The sequence below is a fragment of the Oncorhynchus nerka genome, unplaced genomic scaffold (assembly GCF_034236695.1).
Source record: "Oncorhynchus nerka isolate Pitt River unplaced genomic scaffold, Oner_Uvic_2.0 unplaced_scaffold_3320, whole genome shotgun sequence".
Classification (NCBI taxonomy): Eukaryota; Metazoa; Chordata; class Actinopteri; order Salmoniformes; family Salmonidae; genus Oncorhynchus; species Oncorhynchus nerka.
The window spans coordinates 1-13872 of record NW_027037976.1 but is presented as its reverse complement, the minus strand read 5'-3'; the positions used below and the strand labels follow the sequence as shown (position 1 = coordinate 13872).

Below are 13872 nucleotides of genomic sequence, written 5' to 3'. Positions count from 1 at the left end.
TTTCTGGTATTTTCCAGAGGCAGTGTTGTAGTTTCTGTATTTTCCAGAGGCAGTGTTGTGGTTTCTGTATTTTCCAGAGGCAGTGTTGTGGTTTCTGTATTTTCCAGTGTTGTGGTTTCTGTATTTTCCAGAGGCAGTGTTGTATTTTCCAGAGTTTGTGGTTTCTGTATTTTCCAGAGGCAGTGTTGTGTTTCTGTATTTTCCAGAGGCAGTGTTGTAGTTTCTGTATTTTCCAGTGTTGTGGTTTCTGTATTTTCCAGTGTTGTGGTTTCTGTATTTTCCAGAGGCAGTGTTGTGTAGTTTCTGTATTTTTCCAGAGGCAGTGTTGTGTTCTGTATTTTCCAGTGTTGTGGTTTCTTTATTTTCCAGAGGCAGTGTTGTGGTTTCTGTATTTTCCAGTGTTGTGGTTTCTGTATTTTCCAGAGGCAGTGTTGTGGTTTCTGTATTTTCCAGAGGCAGTGTTGTGGTTTCTTTATTTTCCAGAGGCAGTGTTGTAGTTTCTGTATTTTCCAGTGTTGTGGTTTCTGTATTTTCCAGTGTTGTGGTTTCTGTATTTTCCAGAGGCAGTGTTGTGGTTTCTGTATTTTCCAGTGTTGTGGTTTCTGTATTTTCCAGAGGCAGTGTTGTAGTTTCTGTATTTTCCAGTGTTGTAGTTTCTGTATTTTCCAGAGGCAGTGTTGTAGTTTCTGTATTTTCCAGAGGCAGTGTTGTGGTTTCTGTATTTTCCAGTGTTGTGGTTTCTGTATTTTCCAGAGGCAGTGTTGTGGTTTCTGTATTTTCCAGAGGCAGTGTTGTGGTTTCTGTATTTTCCAGAGGCAGTGTTGTAGTTTCTGTATTTTCCAGAGGCAGTGTTGTGGTTTCTGTATTTTCCAGAGGCAGTGTTGTGGTTTCTGTATTTTCCAGTGTTGTGGTTTCTGTATTTTCCAGAGGCAGTGTTGTAGTTTCTGTATTTTCCAGAGGCAGTGTTGTGGTTTCTGTATTTTCCAGAGGCAGTGTTGTAGTTTCTGTATTTTCAGAGAGGCAGTGTTGTTTTCTTTATTTTCCAGAGGCAGTGTTGTAGTTTCTGTATTTTCCAGTGTTGTAGTTTCTGTATTTTCAGAGGCAGTGTTGTGGTTTCTGTATTTTCCAGAGCAGTGTTGTGGTTTCTTTATTTTCCAGAGGCAGTGTTGTAGTTTCTGTATTTTCCAGTGTTGTAGTTTCTGTATTTTCCAGAGGCAGTGTTGTAGTTTCTGTATTTTTTCCAGAGGCAGTGTTGTAGTTTCTGTATTTTCCAGAAGGCAGTGTTGTAGTTTCTGTATTTTCCAGAGGCAGTGTTGTAGTTTCTGTATTTTCCAGAGGCAGTGTTGTGGTTTCTGTATTTTCCAGAGGCAGTGTTGTGGTTTCTGTATTTTCCAGTGTTGTAGTTTCTGTATTTTCCAGAGGCAGTGTTGTGGTTTCTGTATTTTCCAGAGGCAGTGTTGTGGTTTCTGTATTTTCCAGAGGCAGTGTTGTGGTTTCTGTATTTTCCAGAGGCAGTGTTGTAGTTTCTGTATTTTCCAGAGGCAGTGTTGTGGTTTCTGTATTTTCCAGTGTTGTAGTTTCTGTATTTTCCAGAGGCAGTGTTGTGGTTTCTGTATTTTCCAGAGGCAGTGTTGTAGTTTCTGTATTTTCCAGTGTTGTAGTTTCTGTATTTTCCAGTGTTGTAGTTTCTGTATTTTCCAGTGTTGTAGTTTCTGTATTTTCCAGAGGCAGTGTTGTAGTTTCCATTGTAGACTGTGTTGTATTCACACATCCAGAGAGACTGTGGATGCTTCATTATTAAACTCATTCTGCTTTAGTGGAAACCACATCACCGTCATCATGCCGACGGTGGTCCTGATGGACGCGTCTCTGTCCATGACGCGGCCGGTCTCTCTGGAGCAGTGTTCCGAGGAGTTGCAGAGGAAGAACCTAGCTGTGGCCGGACTCACCATGCTGTTTGAGCACATGGCTAACAACTACAGACTGGAATTCACTTCTCTAGTGGCCTTCTCTTCCCTGTGGGAGCTACTGGTGCCTTTCACCAGGGACTACAACACCCTACAGGTACACAGGTCTGGCTAACACCGGGGACTACAACACCCTACAGGTACACAGGTCTGTCTAACACCAGGGACTACAACACCCTACAGGTCTGGCTAACACCAGGGACTACAACACCCTACAGGTACACAGGTCTGGCTAACACCAGGGACTACAACACCCTACAGGTACAAAGGTCTGGCTAACACCAGGGACTACAACACCCTACAGGTACACAGGTCTGGCTAACACCGGGGACTACAACACCCTACAGGTACACAGGTCTGTCTAACACCAGGGACTACAACACCCTACAGGTACACAGGTCTGGCTAACACCAGGGACTACAACACCCTACAGGTCTGGCTAACACCAGGGACTACAACACCCTACAGGTACACAGGTCTGGCTAACACCGGGGACTACAACACCCTACAGGTACAAAGGTCTGGCTAACACCAGGGACTACAACACCATACAGGTACACAGGTCTGGCTAACACCGGGGACTACAACACCCTACAGGTCTGGCTAACACCAGGGACTACAACACCCTACAGGTACACAGGTCTGGCTAACACCAGGGACTACAACACCCTACAGGTACAAAGGTCTGGCTAACACCAGGGACTACAACACCCTACAGGTACACAGGTAGACAGGGTAATGTTCTGTGCAGACAGGGTAATGTTCTGTGCAGACAGGGTAATGTTCTGTGCAGCCAGGGTAATGCAGCCAGGGTAATGTTCTGTGCAGCCAGGGTAATGCAGCCAGGGTAATGTTCTGTGCAGCCAGGGTAATGTTCTGTGCAGCCAGGGTAATGCAGCCAGGGTAATGTTCTGTGCAGCCAGGGTAATGTTTTGTGCAGCCAGGGTAATGCAGCCAGGGCAATGTTCTGTGCAGACAGGGTAATGCAGCCAGGGTAATGTTCTGTGCAGCCAGGGTAATGCAGCCAGGGCAATGTTCTGTGCAGACAGGGTAATGTTCTGTGCAGCCAGGGTAATGCAGCCAGGGCAATGTCCTGTGCAGCCAGGGTAATGCAGCCAGGGTAATGTTCTGTGCAGACAGGGTAATGTTCTGTGCAGCCAGGGTAATGCAGCCAGGGAAATGTTCTGTGCAGACAGGGTAATGTTCTGTGCAGCCAGGGTAATGCAGCCAGGGTAATGTTCTGTGCAGCCAGGGTAATGTTCTGTGCAGCCAGGGTAATGTTATGTGCGGACAGGGTAATGTTCTGTGCAGCCATGGTAATGTTCTGTGCAGCTAGGGTAATGCAGCCAGGGTAATGTTCTGTGCAGACAGGGTAATGTTCTGTGCAGCCAGGGTAATATTCTGTGCAGAGAGGGTAATGTTCTGTGCAGCCAGGGTAATGTTCTGTGCAGCCAGGGTAATGCAGCCAGGGTAATGTTCTGTGCAGACAGGGTAATGTTCTGTGCAGACAGGGTAATGTTCTGTGCAGACAGGGTAATGTTCTGTGCAGACAGGGTAATATTCTGTGCAGACAGGGTAATATTCTGTGCAGACAGGGTAATCCAGCCAAGGTAACACTCCTCTGCTCTGCTGTGCAGGAAGCCCTGAACAACCTGGAGGACTATGACAAGACCTGCCTGGAGGCAGCTTTACACGGAGTCAGCAACGTGGTGCAGCAGGAGTGGGGCCACGCCTGTCCTACACAGGTACTATAACCACGCCTGTCCTACACAGGTACTATAACCACGCCTGTCCCACAGGTACTATAACCACGCCTGTCCTACACAGGTACTATAACCACGCCTGTCCTACACAGGTACTATAACCACGCCTGTCCTACACAGGTACTATAACCACGCCTGTCCTACACAGGTACTATAACCACGCCTGTCCTACACAGGTACTATAACCACGCCTGTCCTACACAGGTAATATAACCACGCCTGTCCTACACAGGTACTATAACCACGCCTGTCCTACACAGGTACTATAACCACGCCTGTCCCACACAGGTACTATAACCACGCCTGTCCTACACAGGTACTATAACCACGCCTGTCCTACACAGGTACTATAACCACGCCTGTCCCACACAGGTACTATAACCACGCCTGTCCTACACAGATGAATGTACTGACTATGACTGGTCCACCTAGCTATCTGGAGATGAATGTACTGACTATGACTGGTCCACCTAGCTATCTGGAGATGAATGTACTGACTATGACTGGTCCACCTAGCTATCTGGAGATGAATGTACTGACTATGACTGGTCCATCTAGCTATCTGGAGATGAATGTACTGACTATGACTGGTCCATCTAGCTATCTGGAGATGAATGTACTGACTATGACTGGTCCACCTAGCTATCTGGAGATGAATGTACTGACTATGACTGGTCCACCTAGCTATCTGAAGATGAATGTACTGACTATGACTGGTCCACCTAGCTATCTGATGAATGTACTGACTATGACTGGTCCACCTAGCTATCTGGAGATGAATGTACTGACTATGACTGGTCCACCTAGCCATCTGGAGATGAATGTACTGACTATGACTGGTCCACCTAGCTATCTGGAGATGAACGTACTGACTATGACTGGTCCACCTAGCTATCTGGAGATGAACGTACTGACTATGACTGGTCCACCTAGCTGTCTGGAGATGAACGTACTGACTATGACTGGTCCACCTAGCTATCTGGAGATGAATGTCCTGACTATGACTGGTCCACCTAGCTATCTGGAGATGAATGTACTGACTATGACTGGTCCACCTAGCTATCTGAAGATGAATGTCCTGACTATGACTGGTCCACCTAGCTATCTGGAGATGAATGTACTGACTATGACTGGTCCACCTAGCTATCTGGAGATGAATGTACTGACTATGACTGGTCCATCTAGCTATCTGGAGATGAATGTACTGACTATGACTGGTCCACCTAGCTATCTGAAGATGAATGTACTGACTATGACTGGTCCACCTAGCTATCTGTAGATGAATGTACTGACTATGACTGGTCCACCTAGCTATCTGGAGATGAATGTACTGACTATGACTGGTCCACCTAGCTATCTGGAGATGAATGTACTGACTATGACTGGTCCACCTAGCTATCTGGAGATGAATGTACTGACTATGACTGGTCCACCTAGCTATCTGAAGATGAATGTCCTGACTATGACTGGTCCACCTAGCTATCTGGAGATGAATGTACTGACTATGACTGGTCCACCTAGCTATCTGGAGATGAATGTACTGACTATGACTGGTCCATCTAGCTATCTGGAGATGAATGTACTGACTATGACTGGTCCACCTAGCTATCTGAAGATGAATGTACTGACTATGACTGGTCCACCTAGCTATCTGTAGATGAATGTACTGACTATGACTGGTCCACCTAGCTATCTGGAGATGAATGTACTGACTATGACTGGTCCACCTAGCTATCTGAAGATGAATGTACTGACTATGACTGGTCCACCTAGCTATCTGGAGATGAATGTACTGACTATGACTGGTCCACCTAGCTATCTGGAGATGAATGTACTGACTATGACTGGTCCACCTAGCTATCTGGAGATGAATGTACTGACTATGACTGGTCCACCTAGCTATCTGGAGATGAATGTACTGACTATGACTGGTCCACCTAGCTATCTGGAGATGAATGTACTGACTATGACTGGTCCACCTAGGTATCTGGAGATGAATGTACTAACTGTAAGTCACTGGATAAGAGCGTCTGATAAATTGCTAAAATGTTAAATGCAGGTGAATTTTGGTGAATATGGCTGCAGTTTTCCTCATGGCCACCAGGTGGTGCTCTCTGAGACACTCCCTACAGACTATTACATTGATTATTGATCTGGTGGCCTACAGGTGGTGCTCTCTGAGACACTCCCTACAGACTATTAGATTGATTATTGATCTGGTGGCCTACAGGTGGTGCTCTCTGAGACACTCCCTACAGACTATTAGATTGATTATTGATCTGGTGGCCTACAGGTGGTGCTCTCTGAGACACTCCCTACAGACTATTAGATTGATTATTGATCTGGTGGCCTACAGGTGGTGTTGTTAACAGACGGCTCTCTGGGGATCGGTAAAGGCTCTCTGAGACACTCCCTACAGACTATTAGATTGATTATTGATCTGGTGGCCTACAGGTGGTGTTGGTAACAGACGGCTCTCTGGGGATCGGTAAAGGCTCTCTGAGACACTCCCTACAGACTCTGAAAGGACGACCAGAGGATAAGAAGTTCCCCCTGCCCTTCCCTTTCCCTGCCAAGCTGTTCATCATGTGCATCGCTAACGCAGAGGAGGTACGACAGCACCACACTGAATAGCTACTTATTGACCTTATAGACCTGATCACAGCTGGTTGTTTAATTGTAAGGTTAGTTAAGGGCAGTAGCTAGATATAGGGGCTAGTGTTGCTCCTGGTTGTTTAATTGTAAGGTTAGTTAAGGGCAGTAGCTAGATATAGGGGCTAGTGTTGCTCCTGGTTGTTTAATTGTAAGGTTAGTTAAGGGCAGTAGCTAGATATAGGGGCTAGTGTTGCTCCTGGTTGTTTAATTGTAAGGTTAGTTAAGGGCAGTAGCTAGATATAGGGGCTAGTGTTGCTCCTGGTTGTTTAATTGTAAGGTTAGTTAAGGGCAGTAGCTAGATATAGGGGCTAGTGTTGCTCCTGGTTGTTTAATTGTAAGGTTAGTAGACGACAGTAGCTAGATATAGGGGCTAGTGTTGCGCCTGTACATCTTAGACAACAAGCAGATGCACTATTAAACAACTATCTGCTACTGTGTGTTGGCAAGGTGACTGATAGGGCTGCACGGTTAATTCGATTTTTATCAAAATTGAGGACGTGATATGGGCAATGTCCATATCGCTGTTCTCTCTCCATCTCTTTTGGCCAATCCCAATCCCACACAGCAAGCCCCGCCCTCTCACTCAACCAGGCAGTTCCTCTAGATTCACTCTGCACCTATTGACCAATCAGCACGCAGTCAACAGATTGTTCCAAACAAGAATGATGCAGCTTTCCACTTTGCATCTTAATATAAATATATTTTTTCTATATTATTTGTGTAGTGAGTGGGTGTAGTGAGTGGGTGGAGTTAGTGGGTGTAGTTAGAGGGTGTAGTTAGAGGGTGTAGTTAGAGGGTGTAGTGAGTGGGTGTAGTGAGTGGGTGTAGTGAGTGGGTGGAGTTAGTGGGTGGAGTTAGTGGGTGGAGTTGGTGGGTGTAGTTAGTGGGTGTAGTTAGAGGGTGTAGTTAGAGGGTGGAGTTAGTGGGTGGAGTTAGTGGGTGGAGTTAGTGGGTGGAGTTAGTGGGTGGAGTTGGTGGGTGGAGTTGGTGGGTGTAGTTGGTGGGTGTAGTTGGTGGGTGGAGTTGGTGGGTGGAGTTAGTGGGTGTAGTTGGTGGGTGTAGTTAGTGGGTGTAGTTAGAGGGTGTAGTTAGTGGGTGTAGTTGGTGGGTGTAGTTAGTGGGTGTAGTTAGTGGGTGTAGTTAGTGGGTGTAGTTGGTGGGTGTAGTGAGTGGGTGGAGTTAGTGGGTGTAGTTAGAGGGGTGTAGTTAGTGGGTGTAGTTAGTGGGTGTAGTTAGTGGGTGGAGTTAGTGGGTGGAGTTAGTGGGTGGAGTTAGTGGTGGAGTTGGTGGGTGTAGTTAGAGGGTGTAGTTAGAGGGTGTAGTTAGAGGGTGTAGTGAGTGGGTGGAGTTAGTGGGGTGGAGTTAGTGGGTGTAGTTAGTGGGTGTAGTTAGTGGGTGTAGTTAGTGGGTGGAGTTAGTGGGTGGAGTTAGTGGGTGGAGTTAGTGGGTGTAGTGAGTGGGTGTAGTTGGTGGGTGGAGTTAGTGGGTGTAGTGAGTGGGTGTAGTTGGTGGGTGTAGTTAGTGAGTGGGTGTAGTTGGTGGGTGGAGTTAGTGGGTGTAGTTAGTGGGTGTAGTTAGAGGGTGGAGTTAGTGGGTGGAGTTAGTGGGTGGAGTTAGTGGGTGTAGTGAGTGGGTGTAGTTGGTGGGTGTAGTGAGTGGGTGTAGTGAGTGGGTGTAGTTAGTGGGTGTAGTGAGTGGGTGTAGTTAGTGGGTGTAGTGAGTGGGTGTAGTGAGTGGGTGTAGTGAGTGGGTGTAGTGAGTGGGTGTAGTGAGTGGGTGTAGTTGGTGGGTGTAGTTGGTGGGTGTAGTTGGTGGGTGTAGTTAGTGGGTGTAGTTAGTGAGTGGAGTTGGTGGGTGTAGTTGGTGGGTGTAGTTAGTTGGTGTTAGTGGGTGTTGTTAGTGGGTGTTGTTAGTGGGTGTAGTTAGTGGGTGTAGTTAGTGGGTGTAGTTAGTGGGTGGAGTTAGTGGGTGGAGTTAGTGGGTGTAGTGAGTGGGTGTAGTTAGTGGGTGTAGTTAGAGGGTGTAGTTAGTGGGTGTAGTTAGTGGGTGTAGTTAGAGGGTGTAGTTGGTGGGTGTAGTTGGTGGGTGTCGTTAGTGGGTGTCGTTAGTGGGTGTAGTTAGTGGGTGTAGTTAGTGGGTGTCGTTAGTGGGTGTCGTTAGTGGGTGTCGTTAGTGGGTGTAGTTAGTGGGTGTAGTTAGTGGGTGTCATAGTTAGTGGGTGTCGTTAGTGGTGTCGTTGGTGGGTGTCGTTAGTGGGTGTCGTTAGTGGGTGTAGTTAGTGGGTGTAGTTAGTGGGTGTCGTTAGTGGGTGTCGTTAGTGGGTGTCGTTAGTGGGTGTCGTTAGTGGGTGTAGTTAGTGGGTGTAGTTAGTGGGTGTCGTTAGTGGGTGTCGTTAGTGGGTGTCGTTAGTGGGTGTAGTTAGTGGGTGTCGTTAGTGGGTGTCGTTAGTGGGTGTCGTTAGTTGGTCTTAGCAAGCTGCAAATGTGTCTTTAAAAAAAATGGTGTTTGCCTCTAATGCTAATGCTTATCGCTTGCTAGCTGATTCTACCTGATGTTCTGTTCGCTACCAGACCACTGGACCACTCCACTACATCCCCTGTTGTTCTATAGTTACAGATGACAGACACGATGCATAACCTGGAGCAGCTGCTCCAGCTGAACGGAGGAGATGGACAGATCTTCACTATGGAAGGCCAGCTCTGTCTGAAGAGTGTCCAGGTCATGTTCGGGTGCGTATGTCAACCCAGAAGCTTCCGTCCAACTCTTCATGTTTACTTCTCAGGGTGGAAGCTAAATCTGAAACTAGTGGAAACGACACAAGCGCCTGGCCCTTTCTCTGGGACCTAGCTAGGTCTTTGGTTGGCACAATTATCGTGTAACTGTGTAACCGACTGTTATAGATGAAGGTCGTTGTGAAAGTGAAAATAACAGTCCAAACAGAAAGGGTTTGTGGAACGTACAGCTGAACTGAAGACGTCTCATTCGATTGAGTCAGTTTCTGTGGTAACGTGGATTCTTAACTCGAGTCGATGTCCGCGCCCCCCACTGAAATCTAATGAGCATAATTACAAACATCCCCATTAATAATCTGTCAGGTTAAGATGGAGAGAGAGATCTATCCACCACATCCCCATTAATAATCTGTCAGGTTGAGATGGAGAGAGACATCTATCCACCACATCCCCATTAATAATCTGTCAGGTTAAGATGGAGAGAGACATCTATCCACCACATCCCCATTAATAATCTGTCAGGTTAAGATGGAGAGAGAGATCTATCCACCACATCCCCATTAATAATCTGTCAGGTTAAGATGGAGAGAGACATCTATCCACCACATCCCCATTAATAATCTGTCAGGTTAAGATGGAGAGAGATCTATCCACCACATCCCCATTAATAATCTGTCAGGTTAAGATGGAGAGAGAGATCTATCCACCACATCCCCATTAATAATCTGTCAGGTTGAGATGGAGAGAGACATCTATCCACCACATCCCCATTAATAATCTGTCAGGTTAAGATGGAGAGAGAGATCTATCCACCACATCCCCATTAATAATCTGTCAGGTTGAGATGGAGAGAGACATCTATCCACCACATCCCCATTAATAATCTGTCAGGTTAAGATGGAGAGAGAGATCTATCCACCACATCCCCATTAATAATCTGTCAGGTTAAAGATGGAGAGAGACATCTATCCACCACATCCCCATTAATAATCTGTCAGGTTAAGATGGAGAGAGACATCTATCCACCACATCCCCATTAATAATCTGTCAGGTTAAGATGGAGAGAGACATCTATCCACCACATCCCCATTAATAATCTGTCAGGTTAAGATGGAGACGGTTTAGTGCCAAAAGCAAGAGGTTAAATACATGTAAGTCTGTCCTAGATCTCTGATGTTATTCAATGTGTTTCTATGGGCTGATAGCAGTAAGGACTGTCTGTTATTCAATGTGTTTCTATTGGCTAATAGCAGTAAGGACTATCTGTTATTCAATGTGTTTCTATGGGCTAATAGCAGTAAGGACTATCTGTTATTCAATGTGTTTCTATGGGCTAATAGCAGTAAGGACTATCTGTTATTCAATGTGTTTCTATTGGCTAATAGCAGTAAGGACTATCTGTTATTCAATGTGTTTCTATGGGCTAATAGCAGTAAGGACTGTCTGTTATTCAATGTGTTTCTATGGGCTAATAGCAGTAAGGACTATCTGTTATTCAATGTGTTTCTAATAGCAGTAAGGACTGTCTGTTATTCAATGTGTTTCTAATAGCAGTAAGGACTATCTGTTATTCAATGTGTTTCTATGGGCTAATAGCAGTAAGGACTATCTGTTATTCAATGTGTTTCTATGGGCTAATAGCAGTAAGGACTATCTGTTATTCAATGTGTTTCTATGGGCTAATAGCAGTAAGGACTGTCTGTTATTCAATGTGTTTCTAATAGCAGTAAGGACTATCTGTTATTCAATGTGTTTCTAATAGCAGTAAGGACTGTCTGTTATTCAATGTGTTTCTATGGGCTAATAGCAGTAAGGACTATCTGTTATTCAATGTGTTTCTATTGGCTAATAGCAGTAAGGACTATCTGTTATTCAATGTGTTTCTATGGGCTAATAGCAGTAAGGACTGTCTGTTATTCAATGTGTTTCTATGGGCTAATAGCAGTAAGGACTATCTGTTATTCAATGTGTTTCTAATAGCAGTAAGGACTGTCTGTTATTCAATGTGTTTCTAATAGCAGTAAGGACTATCTGTTATTCAATGTGTTTCTATGGGCTAATAGCAGTAAGGACTATCTGTTATTCAATGTGTTTCTAATAGCAGTAAGGACTATCTGTTATTCAATGTGTTTCTAATAGCAGTAAGGACTATCTGTTATTCAATGTGTTTCTATGGGCTAATAGCAGTAAGGACTATCTGTTATTCAATGTGTTTCTATGGGCTAATAGCAGTAAGGACTATCTGTTATTCAATGTGTTTCTATGGGCTAATAGCAGTAAGGACTGTCTGTTATTCAATGTGTTTCTAATAGCAGTAAGGACTATCTGTTATTCAATGTGTTTCTATGGGCTAATAGCAGTAAGGACTATCTGTTATTCAATGTGTTTCTAATAGCAGTAAGGACTATCTGTTATTCAATGTGTTTCTAATAGCAGTAAGGACTATCTGTTATTCAATGTGTTTCTATGGGCTAATAGCAGTAAGGACTATCTGTTATTCAATGTGTTTCTATTGGCTAATAGCAGTAAGGACTATCTGTTATTCAATGTGTTTCTATTGGCTAATAGCAGTAAGGACTATCTGTTATTCAATGTGTTTCTATTGGCTAATAGCAGTAAGGACTATCTGTTATTCAATGTGTTTCTATGGGCTAATAGCAGTAAGGACTGTCTGTTATTCAATGTGTTTCTATGGGCTAATAGCAGTAAGGACTGTCTGTTATTCAATGTGTTTCTATTGGCTAATAGCAGTAAGGACTATCTGTTATTCAATGTGTTTCTATGGGCTAATAGCAGTAAGGACTATCTGTTATTCAATGTGTTTCTATTGGCTAATAGCAGTAAGGACTATCTGTTATTCAATGTGTTTCTATGGGCTAATAGCAGTAAGGACTATCTGTTATTCAATGTGTTTCTATTGGCTAATAGCAGTAAGGACTATCTGTTATTCAATGTGTTTCTATTGGCTAATAGCAGTAAGGACTATCTGTTATTCAATGTGTTTCTATTGGCTAATAGCAGTAAGGACTATCTGTTATTCAATGTGTTTCTATTGGCTAATAGCAGTAAGGACTATCTGTTATTCAATGTGTTTCTATTGGCTAATAGCAGTAAGGACTATCTGTTATTCAATGTGTTTCTATTGGCTAATAGCAGTAAGGACTATCTGTTATTCAATGTGTTTCTATTGGCTAATAGCAGTAAGGACTGTCTGTTATTCAATGTGTTTCTATGGGCTAATAGCAGTAAGGACTATCTGTTATTCAATGTGTTTCTAATAGCAGTAAGGACTATCTGTTATTCAATGTGTTTCTATGGGCTAATAGCAGTAAGGACTGTCTGTTATTCAATGTGTTTCTATGGGCTAATAGCAGTCAGGACTATCTGTTATTCAATGTGTTTCTATGGGCTAATAGCAGTAAGGACTATCTGTTATTCAATGTGTTTCTATGGGCTAATAGCAGTAAGGACTGTCTGTTATTCAATGTGTTTCTATTGGCTAATAGCAGTAAGGACTATCTGTTATTCAATGTGTTTCTATGGGCTAATAGCAGTAAGGACTATCTGTTATTCAATGTGTTTCTAATAGCAGTAAGGACTATCTGTTATTCAATGTGTTTCTATGGGCTAATAGCAGTAAGGACTATCTGTTATTCAATGTGTTTCTATTGGCTAATAGCAGTAAGGACTATCTGTTATTCAATGTGTTTCTATGGGCTAATAGCAGTAAGGACTATCTGTTATTCAATGTGTTTCTATTGGCTAATAGCAGTAAGGACTATCTGTTATTCAATGTGTTTCTATTGGCTAATAGCAGTAAGGACTATCTGTTATTCAATGTGTTTCTATTGGCTAATAGCAGTAAGGACTATCTGTTATTCAATGTTTCTAATAGCAGTAAGGACTATCTGTTATTCAATGTGTTTCTATGGGCTAATAGCAGTAAGGACTATCTGTTATTCAATGTGTTTCTATTACAATGTGCAGTAAGGACTATCTGTTATTCAATGTGTTTCTATTGGCTAATAGCAGTAAGGACTATCTGTTATTCAATGTGTTTCTATTGGCTAATAGCAGTAAGGACTCTCTGTTATTCAATGTGTTTCTATGGGCTAATAGCAGTAAGGGACTATCTGTTATTCAATGTGTTTCTATGGGCTAATAGCAGTAAGGACTATCTGTTATTCAATGTGTTTCTATTGGCTAATAGCAGTAAGGACTATCTGTTATTCAATGTGTTTCTATGGGCTAATAGCAGTAAGGACTATCTGTTATTCAATGTGTTTCTATGGGCTAATAGCAGTAAGGACTATCTGTTATTCAATGTGTTTCTATGGGCTAATAGCAGTAAGGACTATCTGTTATTCAATGTGTTTTCTATGGGCTAATAGCAGTAAGGACTCTCTGTTATTCAATGTGTTTCTATTGGCTAATAGCAGTAAAGGACTATCTGTTATTCAATGTGTTCTATACTAATAGCAGTAAGGACTATCTGTTATTCAATCTGTTTCTATGGGCTAATAGCAGTAAGGACTCTCTGTTATTCAATGTTTCTATGGGCTAATAGCAGTAAGGACTATCTGGTATTCAATGTGTTTCTATGGGCTAATAGCAGTAAGGACTATCTGTTATTCAATGTGTTTCTATACAATAGCAGTAAGGACTATCTGTTATTCAATGTGTTTCTATGGGCTAATAGTGTAAGGACTATCTGTTATTCAATGTGTTTCTATGGGCTAATAGCAGTAAGGGCAA

General features: G+C 43.4%; 1 protein-coding gene across 1 annotated transcript; it reads left to right on the top strand.

Annotated features, from left to right (window-relative positions):
- The first annotated feature begins 1767 nt into the window (after nt 1–1767).
- LOC135566791 (integrator complex subunit 14-like) lies at nt 1768–9453 on the top strand. The gene is made up of 4 exons (XM_065014402.1): nt 1768–2064; nt 3605–3712; nt 6185–6340; nt 8996–9453. The coding sequence occupies exons 1-4, from the start codon at nt 1840–1842 to the stop codon at nt 9230–9232; spliced, it is 726 nt and encodes a 241-aa protein (XP_064870474.1). The 5' UTR covers nt 1768–1839; the 3' UTR covers nt 9233–9453.
- The last annotated feature ends 4419 nt before the right edge of the window (nt 9454–13872 follow it).

What these genes read in the sequence shown, in the direction of transcription:
- LOC135566791 (XM_065014402.1), top strand. Translation starts at nt 1,840, where the DNA reads ATGCCGACGGTGGTCCTGATGGACGCGTCTCTGTCCATGACGCGGCCG. An exon ending in GCCACGCCTGTCCTACACAG is followed by an intron (nt 3,713 to 6,184) that starts GTACTATAACCA and finishes GGTGGCCTACAG; the next exon opens with GTGGTGTTGGTAACAGACGG. An exon ending in GCATCGCTAACGCAGAGGAG is followed by an intron (nt 6,341 to 8,995) that starts GTACGACAGCAC and finishes GTTGTTCTATAG; the next exon opens with TTACAGATGACAGACACGAT.